The sequence below is a fragment of the Nelumbo lutea genome, chromosome 3 (assembly GCF_056320005.1).
Source record: "Nelumbo lutea isolate HS-2025 chromosome 3, American lotus-T2T, whole genome shotgun sequence".
NCBI classification, from domain to species: Eukaryota; Viridiplantae; Streptophyta; class Magnoliopsida; order Proteales; family Nelumbonaceae; genus Nelumbo; species Nelumbo lutea.
Window position 1 is genome coordinate 33,160,882 of NC_142686.1, and position 16,007 is coordinate 33,176,888.

At 40.2% G+C, this 16,007-nt stretch overlaps 1 protein-coding gene across 6 annotated transcripts in view; it reads left to right on the forward strand.

The window, feature by feature from the left end:
* LOC148864106 (CDT1-like protein a, chloroplastic) overlaps positions 1–16,007 on the forward strand; it is a 63,434-nt gene that overhangs the window by 3,466 nt on the left and 43,961 nt on the right. For 2 of the 6 annotated variants that reach the window (XM_088974482.1, XM_088974479.1), the window contains exons 3-6: positions 432–496; positions 694–731; positions 833–1,092; positions 1,172–1,291. In XM_088974482.1, coding sequence (XP_088830608.1) covers positions 860–1,092; positions 1,172–1,291 — 353 coding nt within the window. In that variant the 5' untranslated portion in view covers positions 432–496; positions 694–731; positions 833–859. The remainder of the gene's footprint in view (positions 1–431; positions 497–693; positions 732–832; positions 1,093–1,171; positions 1,292–16,007) is intronic. The other 4 variants (XM_088974480.1, XM_088974483.1, XM_088974484.1 and 1 more) reach the window with 2 other exon arrangements.

Genomic DNA, 16,007 nt, shown 5'->3' on the forward strand with positions numbered 1-16,007 from the left:
AAACAGTTATCATTGTTTAAAAATAAGTATAAGTGCTAATCATTTAGATTGTTTTGGGCTAAAATGTATGAGTTGTGGGATTGAATACTGGCTTTATTTTGATGTTTTCTTGGGTGTGGGTGATCTACCCACAGAAATGTAACCTGTAGTTTTAATAACTATTTAATAAATTCTACTCTTGCTGAACAAAAAAACCCTATAATCAATGTGTTGCTTTATTTGGTGCTGATGGAGTTTTGGATACTCAACGAAGGTTGAGACAAATACAGTGCTTCAGGGTTTAGGTATGATTCTGATTGATTGAAATAAACACAGAACTTCAGGGTTGAGAGAATCTCTGTATACTCCATGTATTGCTTTATTTTATATTTTCCTTTTATATTCTCCATTGGCAATTGACTTTATGTCTTGGATTTGTTATTCCTCAACAGAAACAAATAAAGTGTACGGAGTAGATAAGGTGTTTCACTGATATCTATCAACAGGAAACTAACATGTTAGTTTCTTGCGCATCCTCCATCACCTGCTGTTTTCTCACTTTTTTCATTCTTTGTTTTCTGCTTTTGAGAGTCAATTTTATCATCATTCAGGAGAGATTTCATATGCTTTTCATGTTCTTTAGTTTCCTTCAAAACTTCCTTACTTGTATGCACCCTTCTTTTATTGAAGAAAAAAACTTTGCTTCTTTTGCAGCTGGGCAGCTTCACTTTGCTTTTCAGACATTTCTCTTTGTAGGGCCTTCCTACTTTTACTTTTGTACTATCAACTATTCTTGCTGTTTTGATATTTCAAAATCTACTGGATTGACAATTATACTATTTGTGTTTTCCAGCTTGCTACTCTATTATTACTGCAGAACATGGAAGAGAAAATATGTGATGAAGGCATTAAAGATACCTTGGATTCCAAGTGTCAAAAAATTCCTGCTGTAGGGGAAAAATTAAGTGATTTATCTGTTGTTCACATGCAAAACAAACAACGTGTCGAGAACCACGATTCAGTAGATGATATTGGATCTTGGACACCAGTGAAGAGCACCCAGCCTTTGAAGAGAGAATTACTGAAAGATGAAGCATTTGAACTCTCAGATGAGTAGGTGCTTCAGAGGCTTCTGTCTTGCATTGTGTATCATTGGAGTTCATTCTAACCACTGGTTGTCTTCTGTCTTCAGATACAAGACCATGACAGGGTTCTTTGATTGTATGAACAGCTCCTTGAGGTTGCTCCATCTACGTAAAAAGTTGCCTACCTTTCAAAAAATTAGCAGTCAGGTGGAAGTACTGACAAAAAGGTACTTGGAAGGATGCAACTGAATTTATTCACATGTGATTTACTAATATTATCATCTCATTTTTATTGATTCCAATGAGCACCACACAATACAATATTATTTTCAGGAGAAATATTCAGTACTGCTTTTATAACTGTTGTATTATCTGGTTTATTTCAGACAGCTGGTGGAAAATCATTTTAAGCTGAACACCTGATGGTCCTGATCATAAAAAACTTTTGACATTGTGTAGGACAACGAAGCAGATTGATTGGATATGTTGAACCATCAAACAGATGGATATTTTCCAGGAATAGAATCCCAAAATCTCAGCAAACCTTACAACTTCCTTTTCTAAATTCTGGAATCTAGATTCAGCAATGCAGCTCTTACCCAAATTTACTTTCAAATCACTTGTGGTTGGGGTGCCTTGTGTGAAGAGAAAGAGGAGAATAAGAAGAGGAAAAGAAGTATTGTCATGAATGGGTTGAGAATCTATCTTGGATCTTATGTCCTTGTCATTGACTTAAATATAAGAATGATACCATTACAATGATGCCACTTAATAAGCTTCACGTAATCAGCCCAGCAACAAAGAGTAAAATACCCCTAGTATCACTCAATCATCTCATAACTCCCCTTCAAGCTGAGTGTAAATATGAAGAATTATGGGGCGTCAATCAGTTTGAAGATAATTGGTTGGGTTTTAATTATTCCAGAATTTGAAGGCCTCAGGAAAGAAGATTTTGGAGAAGATTTTTTTGCATACTCTGTTTTTTGTATCTTTGGATCAGTGATTTTTTTTTTATGTCATTTTTGTGGTGATGCTGTCACTAAGATGATGTATCTTACTCTTCTTTTCAATTAATTGTCTTCTTTATTTATCTTCAAAAAAAGCTGAGCATAAATATTAAACATGTCCACCTTTTCAAGCTTTTAAATATGCCTAGTATCTTATATTACTTTGGGATATATGCTGATCCTTCTGGTGATGAGAATGGACCTGAAGAGGTTGCTGCTGAGGATGAGAAGTAGGAATAGACAAGGGTAACTGAATCTACCTCTCATCACTGCAACATTTCTCCCCCTGAGAAGAGGCAGAGACTTAAAAAAGATTCTTCCAGGAAACATATAACATCCGAGACACAAGATCTAACACTTAATCCCTTTTTGAGTAGAAGAATAACCAAGGAAGATACATGGAATAGACTTAGCATCAAGTTACTTGTGAAGGAGAGGGGTCATAAACATTGCACTCAATCCCAAAGGTATGATGAGGAATAGAAAATAGAGGGGATTTATATGCCTCCAGACTAGCACCATCATCCACGACAGAGATATGTCCCCTACCAATTGTTTTCCTTGAAACCAAATCCTGAAAAACACAAGTAGGAAGAAAGGTTATATAACAATTTTGAGATTTAGTGATACTACTAATCTCAACAAAACTCTTGTAGGGGATCCATAAACAGGCCATAGAACCAGGCTGAGGGAGTTTGAGATCAAGAAAGCATCAATCAATAGAGGGAGAACTTCTCCAAATCCTTATACCTCTCCTCAGTGAAAGACACTGAAAACTATGAACCTTTTGGTACTATGACCAAAAGGAAAAAGAAAAAATAGGAGGGACTACCTTACCCAATCAACTCTAGTCCAGATGTAGTAAGTTCCACCCTTCTCAAAGGAAAACAGATTAAAGGAGGGAGAAGGAAAAGTCACACGAACTTCAAATCCTTGTCAAAACCTGCTCTGATACCATCTAATTTGAATAAGAATGAAAAGAAGAATACAGCAGTCAGCAGAGAAAAAACAAAAATTGGAGCAAAAAGATATCAGTGGTGGTGTCCACTCTAACTTCTATATTAGGGTGTCGTAAGGGGAGGTGAAAGTACAAGTATACCCCATTACATAACATAATAAAATAATACACATGTAAACACTCGTAACAACAGTCCCCTTGCTTACAAGATGAAGACTCCACCTGTAACTGATATTACCCTGGCATGATGTCTTTGTTCAGTATGCAGCCTTTGTTTGGTCCCTAATCTCCTTTGTCTTTTCAGTCCACATGAAGTTCTTTCTCAGAGAAGGCTGTATTGAGGTCAATAACCAGGGTATGATTATGTAATTTTCTTGTTCCCACTACCTGTCATGAAGAGGACCACTTTCTTGGGGTTCTACAATTGTTCCATTGAGGTACCTGAGTTTTCTTCTCTCTCTCTCTCTCTCTCTCTCTCTCAAACAACTTTATACCTTTAGACCACACCAGATAACTGAGACCATCTAGGGGTGTAATGTAGATAGGAACAAGCATGTTATCTGTACCTTGACTCCAATATGTTGTGTACCCGAAATGATAGACGTGGCTGAATCTTCAGTTGCCATATTTATCACTGCTACAAGGTCTTAGAGTAACCTAGATTAACCAATCACAACTCTGTTAAGTTACAGATCTGTTAACACAGATCGATCACCACATACAACTACTGAGAAACAAGTCATTTGAATAATCACAGAAGCCTATACACTCTTGTTGTTGAAATCAGTTAGTTGTTCTCAGTTTTTTATTTATATTCCTGTCATTTAGTGCCGCAGGGGGCACTCTTGTAATTCTACTTTTTTTTTTTATTATTAGTTGGGTCGCCCTAATATAAAAGCTAATAACTGGCGCTGCCAGCTATGTGATTTTGAATCCAAAAATTCTCTCTTCTCCCTTCCTCTTCTCTTCTTCTCCTTTGATATCTTTAACCTGGAAAAATGGTATCAGAGCGGGTTTTCTGAGGTTAGAAAGAGTGCGATAAGTCTTCTCAATCCTTCATTTTTTGACTTCACCTTGCTGTGGATCAAATCTGATCAAGAAGTAGATCAGACTGATCTGAAGGGGGTTCTACTAGTCCTCTTCTCTTCTTCCTTGGTTGTGTGCCAAGAAACCCTTAAAGGGAGGGAACTCTGATGCTGTGAAGACGGATCTTTCTTCTTCTGTGGGTTGTGTGATCCTCTCTTCTACCCAGGTAAGTGGGTTTTGGAGGTGTTGAAGATTAATTAGTTTTATGATGTTTTTCTGAGTAGATGTTTTATGTTAGTTGTTAGATAGGAGGTGGAGACTACAGTAGTTATGTGAGTCCAAATTTTATTATGTTTTTGTGTGTTATATATGCTATTTTATGTTTTGCCGCCCTATAACGGCATAGTTGTCTTTGTACTGGTCTATTATTTTAGTATAAATAATAAGTGAAGGGGGCAGCCAGATTATTGCTCTCTCTTCTTCCAAACTTCTCTTCTTCTCTTCTTCTCCTTCTCTCTTCCTTCTCTCTTCAAGAAACTACTTTCTTTCATATTTTTTAATTCAGCAGATTCCTACTTGGTATCATAGCATCGATTAGGGTTTCTTGAAACATTCTCATGCAGTCTTAGATCAGCCGACTGCATGAAGTAGTAAAGGACTGATCGATCTGCTATAGATTGCCCAGTTCTTGGAGTTTTTGGTGGGATCTAGACATCAGGAAGGTGATCTACTGTTCGACATCAAAATCAGGAAGAACTGGAGTCCCAGAAAAGTTGGACTCTTTGTTTTTGATCTGATCTTGGGCGCCTAGGTATTGTTAGTTTTCTTTTGATTTTCTGAAGAGGGTGGTTTGGTTTCTAGAATTTTCTAGGCCTCTCGGAGTGATCGATTCACTTTTCTCTCTACTGGGAGGAGAGAGATTTTCCTCCAGCTAGGGTTTTCTTCTTCTGGAAGGGTTGGTTTCTGTGTGTGATATTAAATTATTTTTTGAAGGTCTCCAATCTAATTTTTTCTTACTGTTGAACTGTTTGAAGTAAAATGGAGAGTTGGAATACGGAGATGAAATCTACCGGTACTGTGGGACTGGGTGTGGGAGGTAGTAGTGATATTTTTGGGTCTGGGATCATTACTACAGTAAAACTTGATGGTATAAATTATTTGGAGTGGGCACAATCAGCTAAGATGGCTATTGGTGCCTGTGGAAAATTAGGGTATCTCACTGGGGAGGAGAAGAAACCTGATACAGATTCTTCCCGATGGGTGCAAGAGAATTACATGGTAATGTCCTGGCTGTGTAATTCTATTTCAAAAAATTTCCTATGGGCTAATACTGCTAAGGAGATTTGGGATGGAGTGACTGGAACCTACTCTCAGAAGCAAAATGAAGCCAGAGCCTATCAGTTAAGAAATCAGGTGATAAGTATGAAACAGGGAGAAAAACCTCTTGTTGTGTATTTCTCCATGCTAAAAACCCTATGGCAGGAAATAGATCACTTAGAAACTGTGGTATGGGAAAGTGTAAATGATGCAACAACTTATCACAAACTGGTAGAGAAGAATAGGGTTTTTGAGTTCTTGTCAGGGCTGAACCTTGAATTTGACATTGCTAGGCAGCATATTCTTTCTAGGGAGGGTGTGACACTCTCTCAGGCCTATGTTTTTGTCTATGGAGAGGAGAGTAGGAGGAATGTAATGCTGAGACAGCCCGGGATTGACCGGTCGGCTATGGTTGGTACAACAAAACCTAAGCCGAATGGAGACAGGGGGAGTAGTGAGACTAGAAGGGAAGATAAGGACTTGGTGTGTGATTATTGCAAGAAGCCTAAGCATACCAGGGACACTTGTTGGAAGCTTCATCCAAATCTTATGCCTGCTCGGATAAGAAACAAGGAGGGGAATGCAAATGTAACCACTACAGGAGACTCTCCAGCCCCTCTCTCCCAAACTGATTGGGAATCCATTGTAGTAGCAGTAGTGAGAACAAAATTGGAGAGGTTTGGATAGCTTATGAGTAAGAAAGATTCACCCAGCTCTAGCCCTTTAGATGGACAGCAGAATGCAGGAGCCAACTACACCACTTCCTTTGCACATACAAGTAGTTCATATGTGTTTCTACTGTTGTTACAGTAGTCCGAACCAGTAAAGAGAAGAAGAAAGAGAAGGAGAAGAAGAAGAAGAAGAGAAGAAGAAGAAGAGAAGAAGAAGAAGATGAAAGAACTGCCGGACCTGATAGCTAAACCCTATCAATCGACCTCTTAATAGTGATTTGGCTTCTAATTAAATGTACAAGGACTAAACTGCCCCTACTTAAGTATGGGGCAGAGAACCTCTAATAAGACTGCCACATAAGCTCATAACTTAACCAAGTTTGTTGACTAATATACCCTTATTTGGCTAACTCTAACACTCCCCCTCAAGCTGGAGAATATATGTCATATAATATCAGCTTGTTACATATATAGTTCACTCTCCCTGAGCTTAAGGCTTTTGTAAACAAATCTGCCCATTGATCACCTGAGCTTACATGTTCTGTGCTTATCTCTCCAGTAAGAATCTTCTCCCTCACAAAGTGGCAATCAATCTCTATGTGCTTTGTTCTCTTATGAAAAACAGGGTTGGATGAGATATGGAGCGCAACTTTATTGTCACAGTACAACTTCATAGGTTTATCCATGTGGAACCCGATTTCTTGTAGGAGATTCCTCAACCACACTAATTTACATGTAGTGTGTGCCATGGTTCTGTACTCGGCTTCAGCACTGCTTCTGGCCACAACCGTCTGCTTTTTACTCTTCCACGTCACAAGATTTCCTCCAAGAAATGTGCAGTAATCTGTGGTAGATCTTCTATCAGACATAGAGCCCGCCCAATTTGCATCAGTGTACCCAACTATTTCAAGTTTTCCTCTTGGTTTATACAATAGTCCACGGCCTGGAGCTCCCTTCAAATATATTACAATTCTAAGAACTTCATCCCAGTGAAATATATGAGGGTTCTGCATAAATTGGCTCACCACACTGACTGCAAAGGAGATGTTTGGTCTCGTGATAGTCAAATAGTTCAGCTTCCCCACTAGTTGTCTATACCTCCGGGATCATCAAATATTTCCCCTGTATCACTGCTCAACTTAACATTTGGATCCATAGGAGTCTCAGCCGGTTTTGCACCTAACAGTCCTGTTTCGTCCAATAGATCGAGAACATATTTTCTTTGGCACATGTTTATACCTTGTCTTGATCTAGCAACTTCTATACCCAAGAAATACTTCAATGTCCCAAGGTCTTTTGTTTGAAAATGATTTTGCAGAAAGACCTTGAGTTTGTCGATCCCCAATTTGTCACTGCCAGTTATGACAATATCATCCACATAGACCACTAATAAAATCTTTCCAGCTTCTAAGTCATAGCTGAACACTAAGTGATCAACTTGGCATTGTTTTATTCCAAAATTCTTCACCACTTCACTAAACTTCCCGAACCAAGCACGGGGCGATTGTTTCAACCCATAAATTGCCTTTTTCAGTCTGCACACCTTACCATCCTCCCCCTGAGCAACAAACCCAGGTGAGGTCTCCATATATACCTCCTCTATAAGGTCACCATGAAGGAAGGCATTTTTTATGTCAAGTTGAAATAAGGGCCAATCATACATAACTGCCAGGGAAATTAACACACGGACAGAGCTAATCTTAGCCACTAGAGAGAAGGTCTCCATATAGTCCACTCCATACAACTGTGAATACCCTTTAGCAACAAATCTGGCTTTCAGATGCTCCACACTACCATCTGGCAAGTATTTAACAGTATACACCCATTTACAACCCACAACATGCTTATCAGGAGGAAGCGTAGTGAGCTCCCATGTGTGAGTATGCTGAAGAGCAGAGAGTTCCTCCTCCATTGCCTGCCTCCACCCAAGTGAACTAAGAGCTTCTTAGACATTGTTAGGTATGGAAATAGATGTCAATAGTGAAACAAACTGGCGATGTGAGGCGGAAAGGCGAGATACTGAAACAAAATTGGAAATGGGATGGAGAGTAGAACTACGTTTACCTTTCTGTAAGGCAATGGGTAGGTCAAGTCCTGAGGGTTCAGCAATAGGAGCAACGATAGGATCCGCGGACAAGGTAGAAGCTGGAGGAGGGGTCGGTGTCGTTTAATGTGTATACACTTGCCGAATTAGTGGTCGTTCAGTAGGGATCTGCACTGGATGAGGTGACGAGTCAACTCCAACAGGAACACCCGGAACGGGATCACTGACCGGAAGAGGAAGAGGAAGTAAAGGTGGAGACGAAGATGCTTCAGTTCTTGAGAAGAAGGGAACAAACTAAAAAAAGGTGACATCAGGACAGACATAGCACTTTCGAATAATGAGATTGTAACTCTTGTACCCTTTTTGAGTCCGAGTGTAGCCAAGAAAGACACACTTAATGGAGCGTGCATCCAACTTGTCTATTCCAGGACTCAGATTGTGAACAAAGCACACACAACCAAAGATACGAGGTGTTAATGGAAAGGGAGACAAGGTGGGGAACAAGATAGAGAAGGGAGACCGGCCATGAAGAATAAAGGAGGGCATCCGATTAATGAGGAAACACGCAATAAGTACAACATCACTCCAAAACCGTTTAGGAACACTCATATGATGAAGAATAGACCGAGCTGTTTCAAGGAGATGATGGTTCTTCCATTCAGCCACCCCATTTTGTTGAGGAGTGGATGCACAAGAAGTTTGATGAATGATGCCATGCTGTTTTAAATACTGTTGAAAGGAAGCTAGAAAATATTCACGATCATTATCTGAATGAACTTTGATTGGAACACCAAATTGTGTACGTATTTCAGCATGGAATTTTTGAAAAATGGAAAATAATTCACTCATTTCTTTCATTAAATAAATCTATGTCATTCTTGAACAATCATCAATAAAAGTGACAAAATACTTGTAACCATTATAAGACTCTATTTTGATTGGGCCCTAAACATCTGAATGAACCAAAGAAAAATGACTCAACATACGACTTTCAACTCTAGGACTGAAGGAAACATGACGATGTTTCCCAAACTGACACGACTCACACTGTAACACTGACAAATGACTCAAAGACGGAACTAGTATCTTGAGTGCCTTGAGGGAAGGATGTCCCAGTCGACAATGCCACTATAGATGAGTGAGTGAAGTCTGAAGTGCAACTGGCGATCCACCACCGTCAAGATAACACAATCCACCAGCTTCATGCCCCCCACCAATCTTCTTCCCTGTCCTGAAATCCTGAAAAACACAAGAGGAAGGGAAAAAAGTAACAGAACAATTAAGAGTCTTGGTTAATTTACTAACAGACATAAGATTGAATGGAAACTTAGGGACATATAGAACAGATGATAAAGAAAGAGAAGCCATGTCAACATTGCCAACACCACAGATGGGAGAGGAGGAACCATTGGCAAGGGTAACAGTTTGGGATGTGGAAGTTTCAAAGAGAGAAGAGAACACACCTGGAGTCCCGATCATGTGATTAGAGTCTCCAGAGTCAATAATCCAAGGAGAGGTTTTAGATGACAGGCAAGCTATACCTGAGTGGGAAAGAGTAGCAGTAGTGTGCTGTGAAGTGGACTGAAGGAACCGCTCATACTCATCACGCGGTACACTCATCATCTCCCTTCTGGAAACAGATGTAGATGTGGAAGGAGTTAGGTCTGCCTGTTGATTATCACTGACATCAACCCCACCAACAACAACATGATTGGCCCATTTAGAGGGAGGGCGGCCATGAAGATCATAACAGAAATTTATGGAATGTCCTTCCCTGCCATAGGGGGTACACTTCCTTGTAGAGCTGCCTTTTTCTTTGCCACGGCCTCCCCCTGAGTCACGACCACCACAACGGCCAAATATGGAACCACCACGACCTCCTCGGGAGGCATGTCCTCCCCCTTTTGTACCATGTCCACCTCCTCTGGCTGTCACAAAAGTTGATCTATCAAACTGTGTGGGATTCTCTGTCTGTCCCAAAGAAATCCTTCGAAGCCGAGCAAACACTTCCTCAAGTGTAGGAAGGGTAGAGCCCCCCAATATTTGGGCCCTAATTGAGCATCCTCCTGTTCCCAATCATCAAACCCTGGAGAGTCAGCCGGTGGTTTATCTTCTTTCACATGCTTCACTTTTCTCTTTGCCTTGAGAAAAACTTCCACTGACTTGGCCCATGGAACATAGTTCTCACCATTCAGTTTAATTGAGGTCATCTGTACACCTAGATAGTCAGAGGAAACCACCACACTAGGTTTCTGATCACTATAGCCATCTCCCATTGCTGCCATGATACTCTTTCAATGCTGCCTCTAATCTGAATTCCCAATCACCAACTAAGTGCTGCTGTCAAGAGTTTGATGTCCAGAACCTACAGTAGTCCCTAAACACAATGATAGATACACACGCCTTTGTTCTTATCCACACCACTACTGATTTCACAGAAAAACACAGACTACACCGACGTTAATTCAGCACTTACTAACCACATGCAAGCTCTCTTACAACTACTCAACAAAGTTTGTGCATCACAAGCACCACCACACAGCCATAGCTGTCACACACAATACAGACCTGCTTTAACGCTTTTAAGAGGGCACCACAAGACCAACAAAAACTCAACTAGTACCATTGCATTACACCTTGCACCATTCGGCCACCTATAGTAGCAACCCTTACACCATTTGGTCACTGTAAACACAACCTGTTCTTGGAATTTTTCCAAGAACCAGGGCAACAACCAACCTAGTTCTCTAGGTTCTGATCAGTCCTCTCAAGTTCTTGAAGATTTTCAACCCAGAAATACCAACAACACACAAATGAAAGATAACCAACCTTCATTTGAGAGCTTCAGCCAACCATTCACTACTAAAGTTGTTTTCTCAGGAAAGGAGGTTCTATGCACCAGAAAAAAGAAGAGCTGTGATGTTTCAGGCCTGGGACGAACCACTTTTCTCCAGTGACAGCCCAGAGAAGAAAAGGAGAGAACTGAAGCACGAACTGAAGTTGTCACGAACTGAAGTTGTCACGCTTTGATACCATGTTTCTACTGTTGCTACAGTAGTCCGAACCAGTAAGGAGAAGAAGAAAGAGAAGGAGAAGAAGAAGAAGAAGAAGAGAAGAAGAAGAAGATGAAAGAATTGTCGAACCTGATAGCTAAACTCTATCAGTCGACCTCTTAATAGTGATTAGGCTTCTAATTAAATGTACAAGGACTAAATTGCCCCTACTTAAGTATGGGATAGAGAACCTCTGTTAAGACTGCCACATAAGCTCATAACTTAACCAAGGTGAGTTGACTAATCTACCTTTATTCGGCTAACTCTAACAATATGCAGTTGCAAATCTTGCATCCAGTTCAGGTAAGGAGGGACCTCCCTGGATTATAGACTCAGGACCATCTGAGCATATGACTAATGCCCTTACCTTTTTTAGTTCTTATTAGTTGTGCTCTGGTAGAGACGAAGTCTCTACAGCAGATGGTTCAAATGTGCCAATTGCTGGGAAGGGGACAGTTAGAGTGGCCAATGATATAACTTTGTTTTCTGTTTTACATGTCCCTAGACTTCATACCAACCTATTGTCTGTTAGTTCTTTGACAAAAAAATTGAATTGTTCAGTGACCTTTCTTCCTGGTAATTGTGTTTTGCAGGATCTGGAGTCAAAGAAGATGATTGGGAGTGGTCGTGAGGTGAATGGAGTCTATCTTTTGGATGAGATTCTGAGACATCAGGGCCATCATGTTTGCAACAACAGTAGTAGTGGGTCAGAGTCAGTGAACCAAATTATGCTGTGGCACAAGCGCTTGAGACATCTTTCTTTTAGTTATTTGAAATGTTTTTTCCCAAAGTTGTTTGAGTCTGTTCAATTATCTACTTTGGAGTGTGAGAGTTGTCAGTTAGGAAAGCATTGTAGGCAGTCTTTTAAACCAAGTAATAAAAGAAGTACTTCTGCTTTTAATATAGTTAACACTGATGTATGGGGCCATATCAAATCCCTTCCATGGGAGGATTCTGTTACTTTCTCTTGTTTGTGGATGATTATACACGATATTCTTGGATATATTTGATGAAATCACGTGATGAGGTTCCTAACTTAGTATGACAATTCCACCAGATGGTTCTCACACAATTTGGAGTGAGAACTAAGGCTTTTAGATCAGATAATGCCAGAGAGTACTTTGAGAAGGACCTGACCACGTATCTATTAGAACATGATGTAGTTCATTAGAGCAGTTGTGCATATACACCGCAACAGAATGGAGTTGCTGAGAGGAAAAACAAACACATTGTGGGGGTGGCAAGGAGTCTTAGGGTGTGTGCTTCAGTTCTTGTGTAGTTCTGGGGAGATGCAATTCTTACAGTTGTGCATTTGATTAACTGTGTTCCTTCACGGTTTTTGGGGTTTAAGGTGCCATTTAGCCTTCTTTTTTCAGATGGAGAGATATTTTATATACCTCTGAGGGTTTTTGGTTGTGCTTCTTTTGTTTACATTCTTGGCCCTCATCGCAAGAAATTGGATCCTAAGGCCAAATAATGTATTTTTCTTGGGTATGCTCAGAACCAAAAGGGGTATTGCTGTTATGACCCAGTGTTGAGGAGAAGATTTGTCACTATGGATGTTACTTTTTTTGAATCCACATTCTTCTCGAGTGGTTCTCCTCAGGGGGAGAGTTTTGGGGAGAAGAACTCACAATCTGTTCCTCTTCTTGTTTCTGTGGTGCCTCCATCAGTTCAACCACCACCTACACCATTAGTTCAACTAGCATATGCACCTCTAGTTTTATTACCTGAGCCACTACGGGCAGCCTCACAGCAATATCAGTGCCGACAGATGCTGGTCGACTCAACACATCCTCAACCCACACCACTCTCAGTCAGTGCTTCTGAAACTCCAGATTCGGCATATATAGTTCCAGGTATTCCTCTTGAGCCTGAGCTTGTTATGTTTTCTGATGATAATGTTTCTGTCCCTAACACCATTGTTGCAGTTGATCCCACTGACCTTGATCTTCCCATTGCACTTTGTAAGGGGAAGAGAAAGTGTACAACCCATTGCATTTCACACCATCTTTCCTACAGTGCTTTATCACCCTCCTACCGTGCTTTTTTTCTTCCCTTGATTCTATGTCTATACCCAAGAATGTTACTGAGGCTCACTCCAAAGCTGAGTGGAAAACAGCCATGCAAGATGAGATGGATGCTTTGGTCAAAAACTAAACTTGGGAAATAGTTGATCTCCCCTAGAAAAGGAGACAGTTGGATGTCGATGGGTATTCACAGCGAAGTATAAGCCGATGGCAAGATAGAGAGGTACAAGGCAAGGTTGGTAGCAAAAGGGTATACTCAGACCTATGGTGTTGATTATCTGGAAACCTTTGCACCAGTAGCTAAGATGACTTCAATTCGTATCCTTTTATCTCTAGCAGCCACCTATTCATGGCCCTTGTTCCAGCTTGATGTCAAAAATGCTTTCCTCAATGGTGACTTACAGGAGGAGGTATATATGGACATTCCAACATGCTTTTATGAAAATGTTGGTAAAGAAAAGGTGTGCAGACTCAGAAAATCTCTGTATGGACTGAAACAGTCACGTAGGGCTTGATTTGACAAGTTCAGAGGGGCATTCATCCGTTTTGGATACACATAGACACAATCTGATCACACCCTCTTTGTGAAAAGGAGAGATGCTCTGGTGTTAATTCTGATTGTGTATGTGGATGATATAGTGGTAACAGGAAATGATATAGAGGAGATTGATGATCTCAAAAAATCATTGCAACAAGAATTTGAGATCAAAGATCTTGGTGAGCTCAAATACTTCTTAGGGATTGAAGTTGCAAGATCCAAGCATGGGATCTTCATTTCATAGAGAAAGTATGTACTTGACCTAGTGTGAGAGACCGGGAAGCTAGGGACCAAACCAACAGACACTCTTATTGATCCAAATCACAGAATTAATGGTGTGGATGGTGAATTGGTAAAAGATGTGGGGAGATATCCAAGAATGGTGGGCTTATTGTATTTTCTATATGACACAACTGGATATTTCTTATACTGTCAGTGTTGTGAATCAGTACATGCATGCACCTCGAGTTCAGCACTGGGAAACTATTGGGAGAGTACTTGCATATCTGAAAAAGCACTCTGGCAGAGGCATTCTCTTCTCAAATCATGAGAATCTGAAGCTGGAATCCTATACAAATGCAAACTAGGTAGGTTGCTTAGATGACATGAGGTCTACATTAGGAGTGTGTGCCTTTGTAGGTGGAAACTTGATCTCCTGAATGAGTAAGAAGCAAGCGGTTGTAGCAAGGTCAAGTGTAGAGGTTGAGTATAGATCCATGGCTCATGGTGTCTTGGAACTTCTTTGGGTTAGATCTCTTTTGGGTGAGATTGGGGTGAAAGCAGAGGAACCTATGATGTTATACTGTGACAATTAGACTGCAATCAATATTGCCCACAATCCAATTCAACATGATAGGACAAAATACATTGAAGTTGATAGACACTTTATAAGAGAAAGGGTAACAATCAGAGAAGTTTGTTTGCCTCTTGTCTCTTCAGAGTTATAGTCGGTTGATGTTCTCACTAAAGGGGTGGCAAAGAACAAGTTTGAACATGATCTATGCATGTTGGGAATGTGTGACATTTAGTTTCAACTTGAGGGGGAGTGTTGAAGATTAATTAGTTTTATGATGTTTTTCTGAGTAGACGTTTTATGTTAGTTGTTAGATAGGAGGTGGGGACCGCAGTAGTTATGTGAGTCCAAATTTTATTATGTTTTTGTGTGTTATATATGTTGTTTTATGTTTTGCCGCCCTATAAGGGCATAGTTGTCTTTGTACTGTTCTATTATTTTAGTATAAATAATAAGTGAAGGGGGTGGCCAGATTATTGCTCTCTTTTCTTTCAAACTTCTCTTCTTCTCTTATTCTCCTTGATAGTGTATGTTGATGACGTAGTGATCAGAGGCAACTGGAAGGTGGAAATTTATAGACTAAAGGGGTTTCTAGCCACTCAATTTAAGGTGAAGGATCTAGGTCCCTAGTATTTTCTTGGAATTGAAGTGGCTCGTTCGAAAAAGGGGATCTTCATTTCTCAAAGAAATTACATCCTAGATTTATTATAGGATAGAGGAAAAATTTAAGCCTGTTGACTCCCCCATTGATCAAAATCATAGATTAGGTGATTGTCAAGGTGAGCCTATCAAGGATGTAAATCAATTCCAAAGACTTGTGGGCAGACTTTTATGTTTGTCTATGACACGATCAGACATTGCTTATGCTGTGGGTGTTCATAGCCAATTCATGCATGCTCCTAAGACTACAAACATAGAGGTAGTTGATAGAATCCTCAGGTACCTAAAGAAGTTCCCAAGGGCTGGTTTACTTTTTCAGAAGACTGGTAACTTGAAGGTTGAGGTGTATACAGATGCTGATTGGGCCGGATTAGTTGATGATAGAAAGTCCATTAGTGGGTATTGTACCTTTGTGGGAGGGAACCTAGTCACGTGGAGAAGCAAGAAACAAAATGTTGTGGCGAGGTCTAATGCTGAAGCTATAGAGCAATGTCCTTTGGAGTGGTTGAAGTTATGTGGGTGAAGAACTTGTTGAACGAGTTGTGATTAACTATTGATGGCCCCATATCCTTGTACTGTGATAACAAAGCTGCTATCAACATTGCTGGCAACCTAGTGTTTCATGATAGAACTAAACTTATTGTGGTTGGCAGGCATTTTATTAGGGAAAAAATTATAAATGGCGAAGTGTGCATTCCATATATTAGTTCCACAGATCAACTTGCAAGCATCTTTACCAAGGGATTACATCATTTGCGACACAATGATTTATGTGACAAGTAGGGCATGATTGATATTTATGTCCCAACTTGAGGGGGAGTGTTGAAATCTGTTAGTTGTTCTCAG